This window comes from Blennius ocellaris (assembly GCF_963422515.1).
Source record: "Blennius ocellaris genome assembly, chromosome: 2".
NCBI lineage: Eukaryota > Metazoa > Chordata > Actinopteri > Blenniiformes > Blenniidae > Blennius > Blennius ocellaris.
Window position 1 is genome coordinate 2,718,195 of NC_137651.1, and position 19,511 is coordinate 2,737,705.

Genomic DNA, 19,511 nt, shown 5'->3' on the forward strand with positions numbered 1-19,511 from the left:
GCCGCTTCTCGTTCCGCGGTCCCTCTCCAGTATGGCGGCCGCGCTTCAACTTCCGGTGTGCTCGCCGGAAGTGTACTGGTCACGTAACGACAAAATGGCGGCGACCTGTAAATAAGTACGGCGGCGCCCGCAACACCGCCATCTTGGATTCCCTCACTGACATCTCTTGTCAGGAGGCGGACATATTGTCGGCCATTTTGGATTCCCCAATGACGGCTTCTCAATTATCCAGGACGAAAATAGTAAACTGTTCCAACATTAAATGAATAAATAAACGAAAATTTTAATTTACAATATAATTCTAAAGAGAAAAATAATTTACAAATACAAGTGCGTCATTTATATACATTTTCTTAGTTAAAGTTCATCTTTTGCGAATTAAGTTAAATGCCTTTGAAAGATTGTCCATTAATGAGGAATCAATGTAAACAAAAATTCAGACATTAATCATGCATTTCAATTAGAGCAATATTGGAAACATCTAAATGAATGAATTCTCATTCTTCAGACTATTTTTGATTCTCACGGTAATACGGGACAAAGTGTGTCCCTTCTCAGCTCAATACGGGACGCATACTTTTGTTTGCAAATACGGGACGATTTCATTTTTCAAGTGACTCCTCATCGCTAAAAACTTGCAAGAGGAGATGCTGGATACGGTGCATGAAGGGCAACAGGGCATGGCTAAGTGTATGTCCAGAGCACAACAGTCCATATGGTGGTGTAGGGATTTCTTACCTCATAAGGATCACTAGGTACCATTTATGTTGTGTTTGGCTATCAAGAATGATTAATAATTATCGAAGATAATAAGATATACTAAACATTTTAATTAAGAATTTGAATTAATAGTTAAATTAATTACAATTAGCACAATAAACAGTAAAGCTTGAAGGATTTTGGAGTTCTTCACACAGAAGAGGTCAACATTTCATTCACCTTTGTGCTCATTAATAAGACATCAAGTATGATTCCAACAATTATATTTATTTACTTTACAATTTATTACATTTATTAATTTATATTTATCACTGGACCATTTCTAGAAAGAGTTGTGAATGAGACTTGTTTTGTAAAACGTCAGGAGTTGTCAGATGGACATTCTAGCGGACAGACAACCCAGTTGGATTGTTATTACGATGACTGTCAAAATAAAAGTACCAAATCCCAGGAGAATATGGACTGGGAGTCATGACACCACAGCGGAAACATCGTTCTGATTGTCCAGCTACTGAGCGTGTGCAGAAGATATATTTATGGTAGTTGTGGGCCATTATGTTGGTTGATGGTGGAAACGCACTGCGAATGTTTCAAGAAAGTTGTTTTTCACTGTTTACACAACAACGGTGTCTCGGCATTTTCAAAACATTATGTTTATGGTGATTCAGCGCTCTGCTGTCTTGTAAACAGCCCCTAAAAGACAGATTCCAGTCTGGCCCAACAAACCACCAAGCAAGGTGCTTCTATTCTTTATTCTTCACAATATCACAGTTCCCAGATACATTATAGTGTTTTGTACATCGTTGTGACACTGAAAAAATGGACATCCTACGAAGCTCTATGGAGCTTATAGATGGAGTCCAGGCATTTGTGGGACAGAAAACAAAAGTGTTTGACTGGAGACAGAGATAAAATAAAACAAGAAATAGTAACAGATTATAAATACCTACATACAATAATGTACATCATACTCAAGCGCCTACATTCATATTACAAGCATTCCTATATTGATGCGCACACCCACCCACACACACACACACACACACACACACACACACACCCACACACACACACACACACACACACAGGGATCTAGGTTTGCATGATACGTGATCACATATAAGCATTTTGATTGTTGAAGTGGTCCTCAATTTCCTCCTGGGTTTCATGGAGTTGTTTGCACTTCTAGCATTGCTTACTTTGTTATTTATTTGTCCCTATTATAATTATTGTTTGTTTGTTTGATTATCTTTTCCCTCCCTTTTTTCACCATCACAGAGCTAATAGAAAGTCAAGTTAGCCTTCAGGAGAAAATGCTGCCATATTTGACCTTAATCAGTGCTGTAGTGGGTTAAAAGTCTTCCTTTCAGATTTCTTTTAAATTTGGCTAATGAGGCAGACTGCTTCATATCATCATATTTCTGGGCCTTTACAGCAGATACTAAAGTTAGTGGATTTTAGTTTCCTGTTTTTCCCTTTGATCATATGTCCCCCCCTTGTATTCTGTTGGTGTGAGGGTGTGTACAGATGGATAAGTTCAGACAGTCTGCTGTTTAGTTTGTGAACCATGCTGTACATCACACATGCATTTTGAAATGTATTCATTTCTGGAAGCTTTATGAGGCCATATCTGTGGAAGAGAGGGTCTGAGGATGTGGACCAGGTGATGGCTCTTAAGGCTTTCTTTTGGATTACATGTAGTTTTGTGATATAGGTAGGGTAAGTATTATTCATATCACGTTGCAATAGGTCAAATAAGGCTCAAATAAAGATCTATATAAGGCTAGCATCGCCTCAGTAGGCAGTTGATGCCTTATTTTAAAGAATAGGCCCACATACTTAGATAATTTTTTAACTAGTTGTTCAATGTGCTTTGTGAATTTTAATGAAATTTTAATTTGAATGATTTTAATGATGCAGAATAACGCGCCGTCGGTCAGGCTGGATGTGAAAAGTCATTATATACACAAAATATGTAAGTTCTTTCACAAGAATTCGGTTAGAGAGGTCTTTTTTCATATAACTGGAGAAATATCCTTTTTTCAGATCAATGAAAGTTACCCATCCCTTGTTGCCATGGCGATTGAGAACAAAGGAGGTTGGCAGGAGACGCAACAAATCACATGAGCAAAATGTGCTTTGATGTGCAATTGCATTGACGTTTTCAAAGCTTTCATGTCATTATGATGTCATTGAGGTGTGACCAGGGTGCATTTAATTCACACGTCACAGGATTTTTAAACAGTCAACAGTTACTTCACGTTAATACAAGCAGTATCAAAATAGTGCAGAGGAAAGAATTCATAACAGTCAAAATGCAGGACGTACAAACTAAGAAGCTTGTCGATGCTTTACATCCACTGGTCAAAGCATTTTTTGAGAGGATCAATCATTCTCAGTGGGAACAAATGCAAAATGGGAAACCAGATATTTCTGCAGCTAGTTTGTTAGCAGAAATGTTGGTGGACATCCTTGCCAAGCTTTCTAATGCTTTGGTGATTCTTTTGAATGATGGAAAACTATCAGAGGATGAGGTTAGCTCTGTTATAGAAGCTGCAGTTCCCCAGGCTTTTGCTAAAGCAATCGATGTGGAGGAGAATGTTTCTAGCACCAGCTCCAAGAAACTCACTGATTTACTTTCAAAGGAGGTCATTGAAGAGGTGAACTCTGTCCCCCCTGGTGATGCAGAGCACATCAGTTCACAAGCTCCCTCTCCTAAAAGGCTCCACAGTATGATGTACTATGCCTCCAAGATGATCAAATCATTCATGGGATTGGTCACGTGTCGGTCTACGCGTAAACGACGGAGGAACGACAGAGACAGCACAATCGCATCCCAGGTCATTTATACCCCATTCCCAGTTGATGAAGAAAAAGAAGAGAGTGGGAGGCAGTCAGCGAGGTCACATCATGATGGAGAGGCTTCGGGAGTGGACCAGGACGTGGTCACTGTTTCAGTAGAAACAATGCGGAATGTCCTGATCACGGCAGTTGATGAACTTGCAAAGCCTTTGTCAAAGGTCATGGCGAAGTCAGATTATGAATGTGTCCAGGCCACCATTGATGAGGAGACCCAACTGACTGCGGAGGAGATCTACGAGACAATGGACCCAGTCGGAGGTTCCTCAAGTAACCCGGAGTGTAGAATGGGCCGACGGGTTAATGTGGGGAGGGAGATCAAGACGTTCTTCACTCAACAGTTTGCCAAAGTGGCCATACATCGGGCTGTGGCAGAACTGCAGCACAAATATCAGGTTTCCTCCAACAGCAGCCAGGAGACACAAAGACTGACTCATCGTATTGACAAGCTGGTGCAGATAGAAGAAGGAGATGACAAAGAAGTCAGTGCGTTCAGGAGGCTGAGGAACAACACCACAGGCCAAAATCTACGATTTGTTGCCGGCCTGAGGAAGTTATTCTTGGATACTCTGAAGATTGAAAAGAGCGGCAGAGTGAGAGCATCTGGCACGCATGTACCACCTGAACTCCAATTCGAGGTCCAGCACAAAGTGAACCGCTTCCTGGTACTGATGAAATGGTGGTTCAGCATGCAGAGCGACTGCCACAAGAACACACTGCTGCAGAACATGACGGAAGAATGCAACACTGAGGCCAGAGCACAGGAAACATTGCCTGGGAGTGACGTCCAACACCCTGAACATGAAGAATGTGTAGAACCGGCAGAAACTGCAACACCGGCAGAACCTGCAGAACAACCAGCACGAGCAGAAGTTAACACATTTTTTGTCACCTTGATGGTCCACGCTTTGGTGCCCAAGTTGTTCAAGAAAGCTGGTTTGAACCTGCTTCACTGCAGAACAAGGCAGCAGATTGTCATCGCCTGGCTTCTAGAAGAAGTCCTGAAGGAGGTGGAGCACCTGGATCTGGGTTTATCCATCAAGGCAGTCCCTAAACATGTCAAGGACATCATCAAGGAGCTTTGCCTCAAGTTTGGTGGCATGGAGGGCGTCCTTGGAGCTCTGACAGCTCAGAAGACCTCTGTCGTACAAGACATTGTGTCCTGCTTAAAATCACCCAGAAAGAAGAAAAACATCTTCAGCAGGTGCTTTGCGGCACTGTGGAGACGCAACTGAAGACCCCGTAGATGAAGAAGATTTTTGGGAGGTGGGCCGCCTTCTTGAGGAATTCCAGGGGGTCCAATCATCCATCCATCCATCCAACCATTACAGATGCCCGAGCCACCTCTGCTGGCTCCTCTGGATGTGCAGGAGCAGCAGCTCCTGTACATCCTATCTCACCCTATTTCTAGGGTGCACCCAGCCACCCTACAGAGGAAACTCATTTCAGCTGCTTGTATTCGGGATCTTGTTTTTGAAGAACTCCCATGAACCTTCGAGCACCTGGTGGAGAATATAGAGCTGGACAGTGTTCCACGACCAGGACGGAAACCGCAATGTTCCTCTTGGATCCGAAGTTCGACTAGTGGCCGGATCCTCCTCGCCAGTACCCTGGAATAGACTTTCCCAGGGAGGCTGAGGAGTGTGATCCCCCTGTCATTGGAACACACCCTCTGATCCCCCTTCTTAAAAAGAGGGACCACCACCTCGGCCCGCCACGGCGATGTTACAGAGACGTGTCATTCACGACAGTCCCTGCACATCTAGAGATTTAAAGATCTCAAGGCAAACCTCATCCACTCCGCTGTCTTGCCACTGAGGAGCTTAGCAACTACCTCACTGGCTTCAGCGTGAGCAAATGATGAGTCCACCTCTGAGAACCCAGGTTCTGCTTCCGTCCGATGGCATCGCCTGTTGAGGTCAACAGTTGGAGAACGGCTTCCCCCTCCTGAGGCGCCGGACGGTTTGCAATAATTTCCTCGGGGCCCACCGATAGTCCTCCTCCATGGCAGCGGCTTCAACAATGGAGGTGGAGAACATGGTCAACTCTGACTCAATGTCTCCAACCTCCCCCGGGATCCGTGAGAAGCGCTCCCGGAGGTGGGAGTTGAGGACTACCTGGACAGAGGGCTTGGCCAGGTGGTGATCAGTTGACAGCTCTGCCCCTCTCTTTACCTGAGTGTCCAAGACACGCGGCCAGAGATCAGATGACACGACCACAAAGTCTGTCATTGACCTCCGGCCTAGGGTGTCCTAGTGCCACATGCACTTATAGACACCCCTGTGCTGGAACATGATGTTTGTTATGGACAAACTGTGACTAGCACAGAAGTCCAATAACAGAACACCGCTCGGGTTCAGATTGAGGAGGCTCCCAACCACCCCAAGTCAAATCAGCTTTATTTAGATAGCACATTTTAAAATCAGCGAAGGTTGTTGATGTTGCGGCTTCCAAAACTAACAGTTGTTGAGTGTAGTGACAGATATCCAGATCCAAAGAGGCCTCTAGTGCATTATTAATAACAAACCGAACAGAGTTATCACAGAGCAGCACAGATGGGTGAATGGAAAAATGAAAACCAGCAGATTAAACAGGTAAAAAAGTAATGAATGAATGAATGAATGAGTAGTGGTCAACAAAAATGACAGATACTACCCAACCCTGACTCTCATCTGTCCCCGACAGGTACTGACATATGTGGTTACACACACACACACACACACACACACACACACACACACACACACACACACACACACACACACACACACACCTGCATGTGGACACGCCTACTCCAACATGAAACACACCCACGCTCAAACACACCGTGCTCATCTTGAACCTGGACGTTTCCTTCTGCTGAACAAGGTATTTAATATTCAAACAGAAAAACAACACGTAATTTTTGAGGGAAAAAAAAAAAAAGATTGTATTTGTCATGATCTCGGTTGTGTAGGACGGAGACGGTTAACGGTGTCTGATGACGGTGTGAATGTAGTTGGCTCAAACTGCTTGAAAACACCCCGGCTTAGTGAGTAGACAGAGGTCAGTGAGAAGTGGGGAAGGTAAAACTGGATCAATGCTATAAAAACAAGTAAAACAACTTGGAAGCTTCAATTTAAAGTAAGTCTATAGAAGTGGGTTTTTAAAAGTGCCATGTCACTAATTCTACAAGCTTTATCTCCTTGGGCAGAAAATTCCAAAGTCAACGGGTCCTGGTGGAAAATGTTCAGTGTTCGATATGAGTTTGGACTTTGGGAATTAAGATTTAAAAGAACCTGGGTTCTTTGGTAGTTACTGGTAACAAGGTGAGGCGCTCTTGGGAACTTGATTTCCAAATGAAATTTCAAATGAAAAAAACATTTTCAAAACGAAAATAACCTTGTTCCTCTTCTATTCACCCTCACAGATACAGAAGACATATATGAACAAAGATGACCATGGGCCACAAGTAGTTGTTTTAAAGTGCTATATAAATAAAGGTGACTTGATTTAGTGCAGAAAATGTGTGTGTGGTGTGTGTCTTTACTGCCACATTGTCTCCAACATGGCTGGTGTTCGGAGGAGGCTTTACTGCTGATCTTAGGTGTAATGAAATAATGTCTTAAATTATTCCAATTAAAGATTCTGATCTGCTGAGAACTTGATGACATATGTTGAGTAGGGTGGTCCTTAAATATGGAAGGTGGAAATTCTAAGCTCCAACCCATGAAATTTGTTGGATTAGCTGAGAAAACTCTCCCTGTGAATTTTTGTCTCAATTGGACAACCTTTACCCCTCCCTCAGTGACCCTTAAATGTTTTTTCCTCTGGCCCCATGGGGCGCTCATCGTCTGGGAATAAATACAACATACAACAATTAAAATTGGAACGAAAATTGAAGTTTTAACATCAGAACTGATATCAAGCAATTTAATCTACAATTTTACGTGTATGAAAAAGGACAAATAATGGTGATGAAAATTGTAAACATTCAAAAGTTCAAAACATCATTATATGACTAAGTATGCTTGCATCTAAGTGTGAAAACAAAATCCTTAAATAAAAAGCAATATTCATATTCCATATCCATTATCCAACTTTCAGTCTCCGTCCCAAATATGTGTTAATGTTCCTTTAAGGCTGCTAAGCCCCTCTATTGGCACCCTGCTGAGTTCTCCTCGGTCTTCTGCTCAGGCACCATACCAGCAGCTACCGTCTTTTCTCTGGAGTCTGGAAATTCTGTGCGATGACGAGAAACAACTTGCAGTTGCTCCTCATTCTGAGTTAGCTTTCGATTGTCTTCCTGGATTAAGGCGACGCTACGCTGGGCGTGGTCGTTGATGACCGCTAGCTGCTGCTGTGTGGAAGTCTTCGCGCTGCTGCCAAGTAGCAGGATCAGTGTCACGGAAGCCGTCTTCCAAACTCAGCTTCTGGAAGAATTGTCGTGTGTTGGTTGTTGTCAAGTCTTGGGCGCTTCTCTGGTGATTCCCCTCCCACTGTGGCATGAAGTGCGGTGAGGATTTGCCTCTTTTCCCTCCACTGTGACGAGGGGGTCAGAAAGTGCTAGAGCGACAAGCTCCTCTGAGAGATACCACAGATGCCCTTTGAGTTTGTTCAGGGCTGCCTTAGCCAAGTCCAGGCTGGATGGAGTATAGGGGGAGGCCATCAAACTCTTCAGCAACTGAAGGTCATGTCTTGGGGCGGCGGTGGCGTCTGGTGTCAGTGTCCACACTTTCGCATACAGCAGACATACAAAGACAGCAATTTGCCGCAGGCCCTTCTCCTCTCCTGCTGTGAGTTTGAATTGGCTCCGGAACATCCATACCTTAATAAGGCTAAACTTCAGTCTCATTGAGGGAGGGGTAAATGTTGTTGGAATTGGAAAAAAAAAAAATGACCAGGAGAGTTTTTCCAGCTATTCCCAAAAATTTAGGGGGTTGGAGCTGAAAAAATATTGATTTGAAAATGTACCCCTCTGGAAGGACCACCCTAATGTTCAGATGTTCACATTCAATTCGTTTTCCCATTTTAGTTTCAGATCTAGTGAAGAATTACCTCCACATTCTCTAATGTTTTCATATAACGTAGAAAATACTTTAAGACATTTACTGTTTGACCTATATGCACGTGTTTAATCACAGGGTTTATTTCTTTTGAGTCCTTTATCTTCCATTCATTATTGTAGTAATCTGTAAACTGAATGTACAGAAACTAAATCCTTATGATGGAGGGAAAACTTTCCCTTCAGTGTTTGAAAAGACTGCAGTTCATTATTCTGTGTGACTGTACATAGCGGCCGAACACCTTTAGCTGCCCATTGCTTGAATGTGTAGTCATTATCTCCTGGTTTTAACTGAGGATCAAAAGCTATCCATGGAAGTACACTGTTGTCTCTCATTGACTTAAATTGCTTGACAAATTTAAACCACATCTGCAGTGTTCCATGAGTTCTCCAGTCTATCTTGTCTTTGATTTCATTTTCTCCAATAGCTGACTGTATCGGATAGCCGTCCACATCCATCACTATTTCCTTCCATCTTGCAAAGCAATTGTTGTTACACCAGAGATACAAGTGACGGAGTTGGGCTGCATAAAAATAATATTTCAAATTTGGGAGGGCCACCCCTCCTTTACACTTGGCCAGTAATGTGTTGAGTATCTTCCTCTTGGCCTCGTTCCATTCCTACAAAGCCCCCGAAGGGACATGGAGAACAAGAAAAACTATCTCGAGATCTCGCAATAACTTTTGCGAGATCTCGCAAAGGGATGTCCTTTCGCTAAGCACTGCTTGAATGTCTTTATATTTTAGGCCCATTTCAAAATAAAACTCAATAAAACTCTGGTACGGGTGGGTGTCCTACATTAGCTTTAGCTTCTCTCAACAACAGAGGGGTGTACGGCGTCTCTGAGAAGATAAACTTCGTCGAGGGGGGTACGGTGTCTGTGAAAGGACAAACTTAGTCGATCACATACACGATGTGCATGTAAAACATTATGGTTATAGAGACGGTTCCTCTGGCACCGACGACATCTGCAGAGATCGCGCCTTCATACCCACCTGGGTGGCTCGGTTCAGTACGCCACTGGACATCACGTCGGACAGAGTCTGGGTCGACCAACTGCCGTGGGGCATGATGGGCCTGAGGTTCAGCCCCAAAGGAAGACCTGTAGGCGTCGTCTGCGGAGCTGGTGTTCGGCCAACTGTCCTCCTGGGAGTTCCTGCCAGAACCATCAGAACCCTGGTTGGTCCCAGCCGGGTGACCAGTCTGCCAGGAGCCGAGCCAGTTCCAGCTGCGTTCGCTGGTCCGACGTCCCGAAGAAGCTGATGGCAGCTGAACATATATTCATTCGGCTCGACACTCACCGTTCACCCGCTTCAGCCGCTATTTCTTCAGCCACATCCTGGAGGCGGGGCCAAAGAACTTTGTGGTGGACATGAGGGGTAGGCATGTCTGGGTTTCAGTGGACCGTCTCAAACCGGCCCATGTCATGACAAGGCAGTCAGTGGAGGTGGCGAAACCCTCTAGCCCCCCCCCCCCCCCCAAAGTCATCAGCAACCGTGATGTCCCCTGCCTTGACCCCCAGTATTGGCACCTATGCCATTGGGGGTGCAATGCAGCCATTATGGTTGGGTATACAGGGGGGGGGGGGGGGGGGCTATGTGGTGTGCACCTGGAGAGAGGTTCTTGTCACCAGAATGGAGTGGGTGTGTCACTGTGTTGTGGGGGTGTGTTGGTGACGGGGAGGTGGTCAATGAGGAAGTGAGGTGACAAAAGAAATGTTTGACAGGCGGTGTTGCTGGAGGCAATAAAGAAAGCCGACTCCGCCCCGTGGCGGAGTCGGCTCTTTCTCAGCCTCCACAATCTTTCAATATCACAATCTGTATTTATCAATTCAAAGAAACAGCTGTACACAGTCAATGATTCGCAGTTGGTTCTGATCATTTTGTACATTATTGGCTCATTCATTCATTCACCATTTCCCATTGTTGGTAGTTTGTGTCGCCCCGGTATGTTACAGTGATTGTATAGTGGAGAGATGGGACTTTAAGACATGCACAGCAGTACCGTAATAGAGACTAAGTCATTCATGCAACCTCTTCATCCTGACGTGTTTGCGTGACAACAATCACACCAACACAGACTCGGAACAGTCGAACACAGAGAAGACAAGGGGCAGTTTTTCCTACTGTCGCCACGGAGAGACTCGTTTTCACACACATTTTTCTTTCTTTCTTTCTCTTTTTTTTTTTTTTTTTTACAGAAAACACTTCTGAGCAGACATATTTGTACACGTTGCTGTGGACAGGCGTACAGAGAGACAGGGCAGGCCGAGGGCCGGGCAGACGGTGGCGCTCAGGAGCTCAGCGGAGGGAGGGTCATCAGTGTTTACTGGTTTCATGTCTGGATCAGTGGGATCAACATATCTGAGTTAATCTGACTGGGACATGAGGGATTTTGGCTCTTCCACATCCCGAGGAGCAAAACGGCACCAATCAAAAGGAGGAAAGTAAACCTATATTTAAATTTAAAAATATTGTGCTTTCTCTCTTTTGAACATAGAAATGAACACAATCCGAGTGTCTACATGCACAAAACAGAAGATATAAATGTCTGATGTGCAGCCTCTCCATATTCAACAGAAAGATGATTACACCTCGTCATGTCTCGTGAATATTAGTGACGGAACTCTGTAAACTGGAGTATGATTGAATAATAATCAGCCTCATTCATCTCAGTTCTTAAAGAGCTGATTGTCCTCAGAAACACATAAGAAACAAAAGCAATAGGTCAAAATAAAACCACACTTCAGTGTTACACTTCAGTGTTTGAGCCCTTTTTAAAAATAAAAATAAAAAAATCTTTGTATTCATGAGTGTTTGGATTTCAGGCAGTGTGTCTTCAGCGTAGCTCGTCATCTGCTCATCGCAGCCTTGGAGTACGACGAATAAACTAGACGAGTAATTTAATCTTTCAACAAGCGATACAGTTGGTGAATTATGGTACAAAGTATTTAAATTTATATTTTTAATTCCTGTGTGATTGGATGGGAGAGACGAATGGGATCGATGCGCTCAAAACAATGATTACCAACGATTTTTTATTTTTTTTTATCACATCATCTTCCTCTTGTGATTAAAGCTTCGTCACCATCAGAGCCAACAAATTACATTTAATATAATTAGAATAACGCAGATCTTAACTTAACACAGTTTCTCTCACAAGACAGTATTCATGTTTAATGTTGGATAGTTTGTTTCTAAAATAGAATAAATCAATGTCATTCAAAGAGCCATTTGGTGACGGGAGGAAAATGAAAATAGTTGAACCACTTTAATTAAAATGCTTTATTTTATTATAATGATCGAAATGCATCAAGTTCTGCGAGTTTCAATTAATGAATTTGATTCAGTTCCAAGAACTTGATTCATTTAAGTTCACTAATTACAACTACTTTCTTTGATAAGTGTCGATAAAAGCTTTGAATTATTCTACATTTTGTTTTCTTTACATTTGTAGTAACCATGTTTTTTTTTAAGAAGCTGAAAAATGGGAACAAGAGGTTTTTCTTAGATTGCGCACTGCAAAAAAAATGTTGCCCTAATAAAATATATAAACACTAAATTAGAGGAGAAAATGACTTAAAACGAGTGAAATGATCTGTCCTTGCAGGAAGTCATTTGTACTTGACAACACATAGAATATACTGTAAAATGCAGGACTAAAAATGCGTAAAATAACTTTAAAAACAAGTCAATATATATATTTTGATATATCTTATATCAAAAAATAGGCTTAGAAATGCTGGCAAGTAATGTCAAAATCAACTGAAAGTAACGAGTTTGAGCTCATGCAAACCTTTAATGGCGTGTTGAATCTTCTCAATCAAGGAACACATCCCGTGTTGAAATAAGGCCTGTGAGAAAAGCGTGGTCTACCTCCAGTGTGAACTCTGAACTCTGAACCCTGAACTGTGGACGTGACGTCTCTCTGCAGGAGCCGCTCAGCACCACCGGCCCTCCGGCCTCGCACTGCTTCAGCCCTAGTGCAAAGAAAGAGTTGCATAAAGTCTCATTGCTACCCTGGACGACATCATCATCATCATCATCATCATCATCGTCATCGTCATCGTCATCATTCCCTGAACACACTCTTCTTCAATCCTCATAAATCAGTCTCCTTATTACTGCATACTACTGAGTGGTTTTGGTTCAAGATGCAACATGTGAATGTTTGACAACGTTTCATGTTGGAAGCTGGAAAATAAAAATGACAACAATCAGTGTTTTCCTCCACTTTCACACAGAGAGTCTGAACTTCTCTCATTTTCAGGCTTTGTGTTGTGTTTTTTAAGGGAGGAAACACAGACCCGACTGCAAGAATTTCCAACACCTCAGCTGAACATTCATTCCCAGAGTAGAAAAGGAAAACTTCTGAGGTGTTTCTATGTCAATCTGACAAGCGGAGGCTCAACTGGCAAGCTTGACACTTTAAAATCAAACCCCAACGCCAGTTTTGAGCTGTCGAGTTCAGATGCAGTTCGTCTGAAGCCTCCGCGTTCAGCGCAGTGTGCGTCGACGGTTAAAAAAAAAAAAAGTCTGTCTCTTTCTAAACCCGATTCTTTGAACTGTGTGTTTCTGCTTCGTCCAACAACGTGAACGATTGCATTGATCTGGCGTTCGCTCTCCATTCAGGTGCATGAAATATGCATCAAAGAAACGTGAAGCCGCCTTCTTAAGATTAATTTCCGTATAAACTCAAACTACAGAAAGCAGCTCAAAATAACCTGTCAGATGTTGTAATACTTTTGGTAAATAATAATAGATTATAGTATTAAAGGCTTGAACAGATTCACTTCCCACTGAGTGGCACTGAAAGGCTCTTACAATGACTTATAAAAGAAATTTTTTTTTCATATAAAGTCCAACTGAAATCTCATGCTCTTAAAATGACGGTGCTAACAAAGCAGCACCATCACCTGTGTGCATGTTGTGTGTGTAGATTTATCAGTAGCTGTGTAAACGTTGTCAGACACGTAATAATCTGTGCACAACACACAAAGAGAAACTGTCTGATGACGTTAGTGTTCAGTTCACATGAGACACATTCCAGGGTGTGAATTGTTAAAAAAAAAAAAAAAAAAAGTATTACATAAGAAATCATCATATTTTCAGATTTTATCATGAATTTTTTTTCTCATCTCTCCAGGGCCGAGAGTAAAAAAATCTCACTTTACTAGTTTTAAGTAAGTCACCTAATGCTGGTGAGGGAGCAAGTATGTGACTGAAGTGTTGATGAATCTATTCCAACACGGGGCGGGACGCTCCAGCCACTCGGGCAAATCAGAAAAAGTGACGCCTGCAGGGGGCGTGCTATTCCAACCTGATGTATTTTATGCCGATATAGAACAACCATCACTGGGGGGGCGTCCATCTGAGACAGATGGCTGCTCTGGATGTGGAGGAGCAGCGGCTTTACTCTGGTGACGGAGCTCCTCACCCTCTCTCTAAGGGTGACGGAGCTCCTCACCCTCTCTCTAAGGGTGACGGAGCGCTCCTCACCCTCTCTCTACTCTCTAAGGGTGACGGAGCTCCTCATCCTCTCTCTAAGGGTGACGGAGCTCCTCACCCTCTCTCTACTCTCTAAGGGTGACGGAGCTCCTCATCCTCTCTCTACTCTCTAAGGGTGACGGAGCTCCTCACCCTCTCTCTACTCTCTAAGGGTGACGGAGCTCCTCACCCTCTCTCTACTCTCTAAGGGTGACGGAGCGCTCCTCATCCTACCTCTAAGGGTGACGGAGCTCCTCACCCTACCTCTAAGGGTGACGGAGCTCCTCACCGCAGCAGAGGAGTGAAGAGATCAGCGACTGGCTGACAATGAACATTTTTGACCAATGAGAATGCCCGTTTCATTTCACTCTCAGTCTGACCGATTGCAAGCGGCAGATTGTTTGCAAATAATTTTAGTGGAATATGACATTTTTAACATGAGACCAAGAAGCACTGTGTCTAAATATTGACAAAGTTGACCTTTTTTTTTTTTTTCATTTTAATTGGGAAAAATATTGATGAAATCACTTGACAGTTTGTCAAGAACGAGTGTGTCAGTTGATTTTCATTAAATAAGGATTTATTCCAGGACTTTTTATGTTGTTCTTGTAGAAAATATCGCAAAAATAAGGCTTTAAAGTGAATAGGAATTACTTAAAAACCAGCTTCAGGGTGTGTGTGTGTGTGTGTGTGTGTGTGTGTAACCTCCAGAACTTTCAGCTGAAATCAGTTTCCTGTTGCTGCGCCTGAGAGTTGGTCAGTTACCGTGACAGTCGCTTTCAGATTGAAGCCCCTGCTTGGATTTCAGTTGGACTTCAAGAGAAATAACATCCTGAAGCAACACATCGAGGAGCTTTTCATAAAGTGGGAATGATATTCTATCAGCACTCACGCGGGATTCGAAATCTGACGGGGATGCACGGAGAGAAACGGACCCGTCGGCCGGTTCCACGCTCCGACGGCGCTTCGCTATTATGGCTTCGTGGTGAGTTGACAGGAAGTGAAAGGTGGACGAGGTGCAGATGAGGAGTCAGTGGGCGGCGGAGACGAGCTTCTTCAGAAAAAAAAACCATGCAAAGTCAGTGAACTGAAAGAGGTTTGAACCCACCGGCTGAGTATTTAGTCGCTCCGACATCCTGGCTTTCATTAGTGCATCGGTTTGTTCACTCACGTCATTCATTCATCAGTTCGCAGAGCCTTTACACTCTGAAGCGCGTTCAGAACATTTGACAATTTATACGCGACGAGTGCGTGAAAGTGTCTTTGTGAGGATCAGGCTTTACGCGTACGGCCATTTTGGAAACCTTACATCCCGCCAAGGTGCGATAAAAGAGAAAACTCAAGGAAAACTGGGAAGAAAGTAGAGAGGAGAGTGGAAACATTTGGGGAAGATAATCACGGGCTGAAATGAGGTTGAAAATATGGAAAACTGTGACGTTGGGAAATTTGAAGAAAATGTAGGCAAGTGGGAAGAATTTTGGAAATCGGGAAAAGTTGAGGAACAGGAAAAGTAAGTGGAGAAAGAAAACAGGAAAATAGAAAGAGTGTGGGGAAAGTTGGGCGCGGCGTTGGAAAAAGAAGAAAGAAAGTAGGGGAAGTGGCCAAACTTGAAGTGAATGAAAACACATTTGCACTCCATCATGCTGCTGGATCAACATCTGCCACATGAAATAGCAACGAATGAAAGAAACAATGGAGATGAAAGTTCCTGGTTCAATTCCTGGACGGATTTTTTTTTCAATTTCTTTCGGCCAGGTATTTGGTCTTTTTCCCCCCAAAAGACCAAAGAACATGCTTGTGCTCTCTGCGTAAAAGCGACACGTCTCCACGATGCTCCTCACAAAGACACCAGGACACACTGGTGTGTAGAAGTGTTATGTCACATCTGGAAGACTGAGGCGGCGCCATCTGGTGGGACGAACGTATGAAACGCGTGGGGCACACACACACACACACACACACACACACACACACACACACACACACACACACACACACACACACACACACACACACACACACACACACACACACACACACACACACACAAGAACCTGAGAGCTATGGAGACCCTGGGAGCAGAGAGTAGCGCACACACACACACACACACACACACACACACACACACACACACACACACACACACACACACACACACACACACACACACACACACACACACACACACACACACACACACACACACACACACACACACGCGCGCGCGCGCGCACACACACACACTACAAAAACAGATGCAACGGGTATGTGAGTAAATTAAAAGAGAAGAGATGACGATCAGTTTGAAGGTTGGAAGCAAATAAAAGAGAAGACGAGGCTGATTCAGAGCCCTGGAGATCTCTTCCATAATAAACTGATTTTGTGCTTATGGCCAAAAAACACTGAACACAAAAGTTACGGTTCTGTCTGAGATATTTCATTCAAATAAATCCTTCAGCGACGAAGCTCCTGGGAACCCAGATTTACTATCGTTTACTCATCTGACCACAGCGGTAACCGTAGGAACTTTGAGTCACAGATTCACACCGTGGGACTGAATCTGTGTGAAGACCTTCATCAATTCATGAACCCTACACAAACAGTGACTCTGAGGACTGGTTGAGCTTCGGGGCCTTTCGATCTACTTGCAATAACTTATGTCTGCATGCTCTGCTCAGCTTTCCTCTCTCATCTCGAGTCGTCCTCCTCTGTAGGAAAAGCAGATGAATGTTGTCAAAGCGAGGCTGAACTTCGGACCTCGAGACGGATGAAGTGAAGTGAGAGAGGGGAAAACAATCGGATGTATTTTGGCATCATTTCAATCTCTTTCACGTTCCAAGGAGTAATAAGACAAAAGTGTAGGATGCCGCGACTTACTGACAGACGATAGATAGGGTAGATAAGACGGACAGACAGGAAATACATACAGATACAGCTCGTCTCATAGAAAAAACAAACATGGAACAGTATGAGCTACGATTTCTCGAACTACCAGCTTTCAGTAACAGCCTCCGGTTGTCCCGTCTCTCTCTCTCTCTCTCTCGCCGCCGCTGGCCGGCGGCACAAGGCTCCACCCCCTGCAGTTCTCTGAAGCAGCCACCGGGGGGGGGGGGGGGGGGGGGGGGGGAGGCGACGGCGTTCCTGTGTGTTCTCACAGAGACACAGAAGAGAGATCCAGTGAGAGAATCCAATCCGTCCCTGTCCCGTCCTATGAGAGAGCGCCGGGGTCACTTTCCATCCAAACACAGCTGCTGTGTTGACGTGTTGGAGGCAGAGAGAAGGAAAGCGGGGGGGGGGGGGGGTCCCTACCAGTCTCAGGCCCCCCGCCTCCCAATCGGAGTTCGTACGCTTTAATCCCGGCCGGTTCTACCGCCGCGGTCACTTCTTCTTGCTGGACTTTTCTGAGCGCTTCGCGTCCGACTTGCCGCCCCGATCGGACCTCTCGGAGCGCTCGCCCCGCTCCTTCTCCTTCTCCTTCTCCTTCTCCCTCTCTTTCTCCTTCTCTTTGTCGGCCCGCTCGATTCGCTCGCCCCGGTCCGAGCGCTCGCCGCCCCGTTCCGACCTGTTGTCTGCCTTGCTGCCGTCGCGCCGCGTGCCCTCGTCGGTGGATGAGGTAGTTGGTTGGGGCTGGCCCCATTTGGCAATCTCCTCGTGCTCCGTAATGCTGGCGGTGATGTTGCTCACCCAGGTTTTGAGGTCGTCCTGCCAGGAAAGACGACACAGAGCCAACGTTTAAAACAACTATTCACCCGGAAAGTGACCAAACATTACGATTTCTGCTTTTTGTCCCTTCTCTTTCAGCACCGGCACTTTACATTTTTACCCTTCAGCGTACTGGGACCTTTTTCTAGCGTACGGCGCGAACCGGAACCTTTCATCATGTCTGGACCGTCAGCCGCTACTTTTTTTCCACACACTTTGAACTTAAACGGCTTAAACGCTGTCAAACTGGGAACTTCCCACTGCTCTGAGCTCTGAGAAACTAACAAAACAGGTGTTGTTCTATGGGAGAAGAAGCTGTCTTAAAGCTGGGAGTGAAATGACTAAAATTGCGGGACCAGCTTCAGTAGCTACAACAAGCAGCTTTGTATGTCAATCTTCTCAGTTTCACCCACATGTTTTCATCAGTGCGTTTTGCTTTTTTGGGAGATTGTTCAGGATGTGTCTGCAGATTTCAAGGTGGTGCTTTCTGTAAACACTTTCAAAGGGACTGTGCATTTCACAAGGTTCAATTGGTATTAATGGTTGTATGAATGATTTAGGTGAAGACACTCAATCGGTCTGTTTGCAGATGACAACATATTTTACATCTACTTGTGAGTATGGACGAATGAGAAGGTTCCTTCTAGATTGGCTTTTATTTCAGAAATTAATACTCGTCACTGTCTGCAGAGAAAAATGGAAAGTCCCTGTTTTTTTAATGTCCTTGAATAGACATCCTTCTCTTGTATTCTTCATTTCTGCATTTGTTTTATTTAGCTCTTGGTTTTGTACAGCTGCTGCCTCGGCCAGATCTTCTTTGTCAAAGACGTTTTTAATTTAATTGAAATTTCTGGTTTATTCAAAGGAAGTATAAAACATAGGATGACAAACACTTGAAGAGTATTAACGGTTGAAGGGTTTCCAAGTATTTCAAAAGATTCAACAACATGGCCGTCACACATGCCCGAGCAGTTAAACACTTGTCAAATCATTTTTTTCTCCTTCAGGGTTTCATCAACAACACAGCGAATGTCTCACCTCATCTTTTGCATGAAACAAAAACTCGCTGCCGTCCTTCGTTCTGCAACAAGAGGAGAGGAATTTAACATTTTCTAACAGTGGAGGATCAAACGGTTTCACAGGAAAGTTCTGCAGGGCGACTGAGGCGCCGTCTTCGTGAGCCAAAGCAATTTTTTATTCTCCTCGGCTCAAAATAAACTCCGTCCACACGGCACTATGAACACGGCTCAACACGAGGCTTAAGGGCATGTAGTACATATGCCAGGCCTTTAGGGGCGCTGTGACTAAACAAATACAGCATGTAGTCCACCATTGTTGTGGTTATTAAGCCGTGGTTCCACCGCACCTTCTGTGAGGGGGGGGGGGTTGCGGAGCGGGTTTTCGCGTGGTCCGACTGAAAAAGTTGTGGTACGGTTGAGGTACCGAGTACGCTAACCTCCCGCTACGTCACGTACTGCGCGGTGGAACTGCAGTTTTAGATGACATGGCGGACTGCGGTGGGGAGGAGAGGCGGGGCGTCATCTTTTTTCCACAGATGACCGTCTTTGTCGTCCACACCTCACAGCCGAGCCGGGTTTTACAATTTCCCCACTCTGGGACCCGTGTAAAAAAAAAAAAAAATCATTTTCAGGCTTCTAAAACGTCGCCTCGTGTAGACGGTCGGCCAATTTACGTGAAC

General features: G+C 44.4%; 1 protein-coding gene across 1 annotated transcript in view; it reads right to left on the reverse strand.

Annotated features, from left to right (window-relative positions):
• Positions 1–17,488: 17,488 nt before the first annotated feature.
• Positions 17,489–19,511, reverse strand: part of sptbn4b (spectrin, beta, non-erythrocytic 4b) — a gene marked incomplete at its 3' end in the record, with an annotated part of 130,562 nt that continues 128,539 nt past the window's right edge. Inside the window, exons 42-43 of the mRNA XM_080505456.1 lie at positions 18,851–18,893; positions 17,489–17,812 (exon numbers count right to left, since the gene is read on the reverse strand). Coding sequence (XP_080361582.1) covers positions 17,489–17,812; positions 18,851–18,893 — 367 coding nt within the window. The remainder of the gene's footprint in view (positions 17,813–18,850; positions 18,894–19,511) is intronic.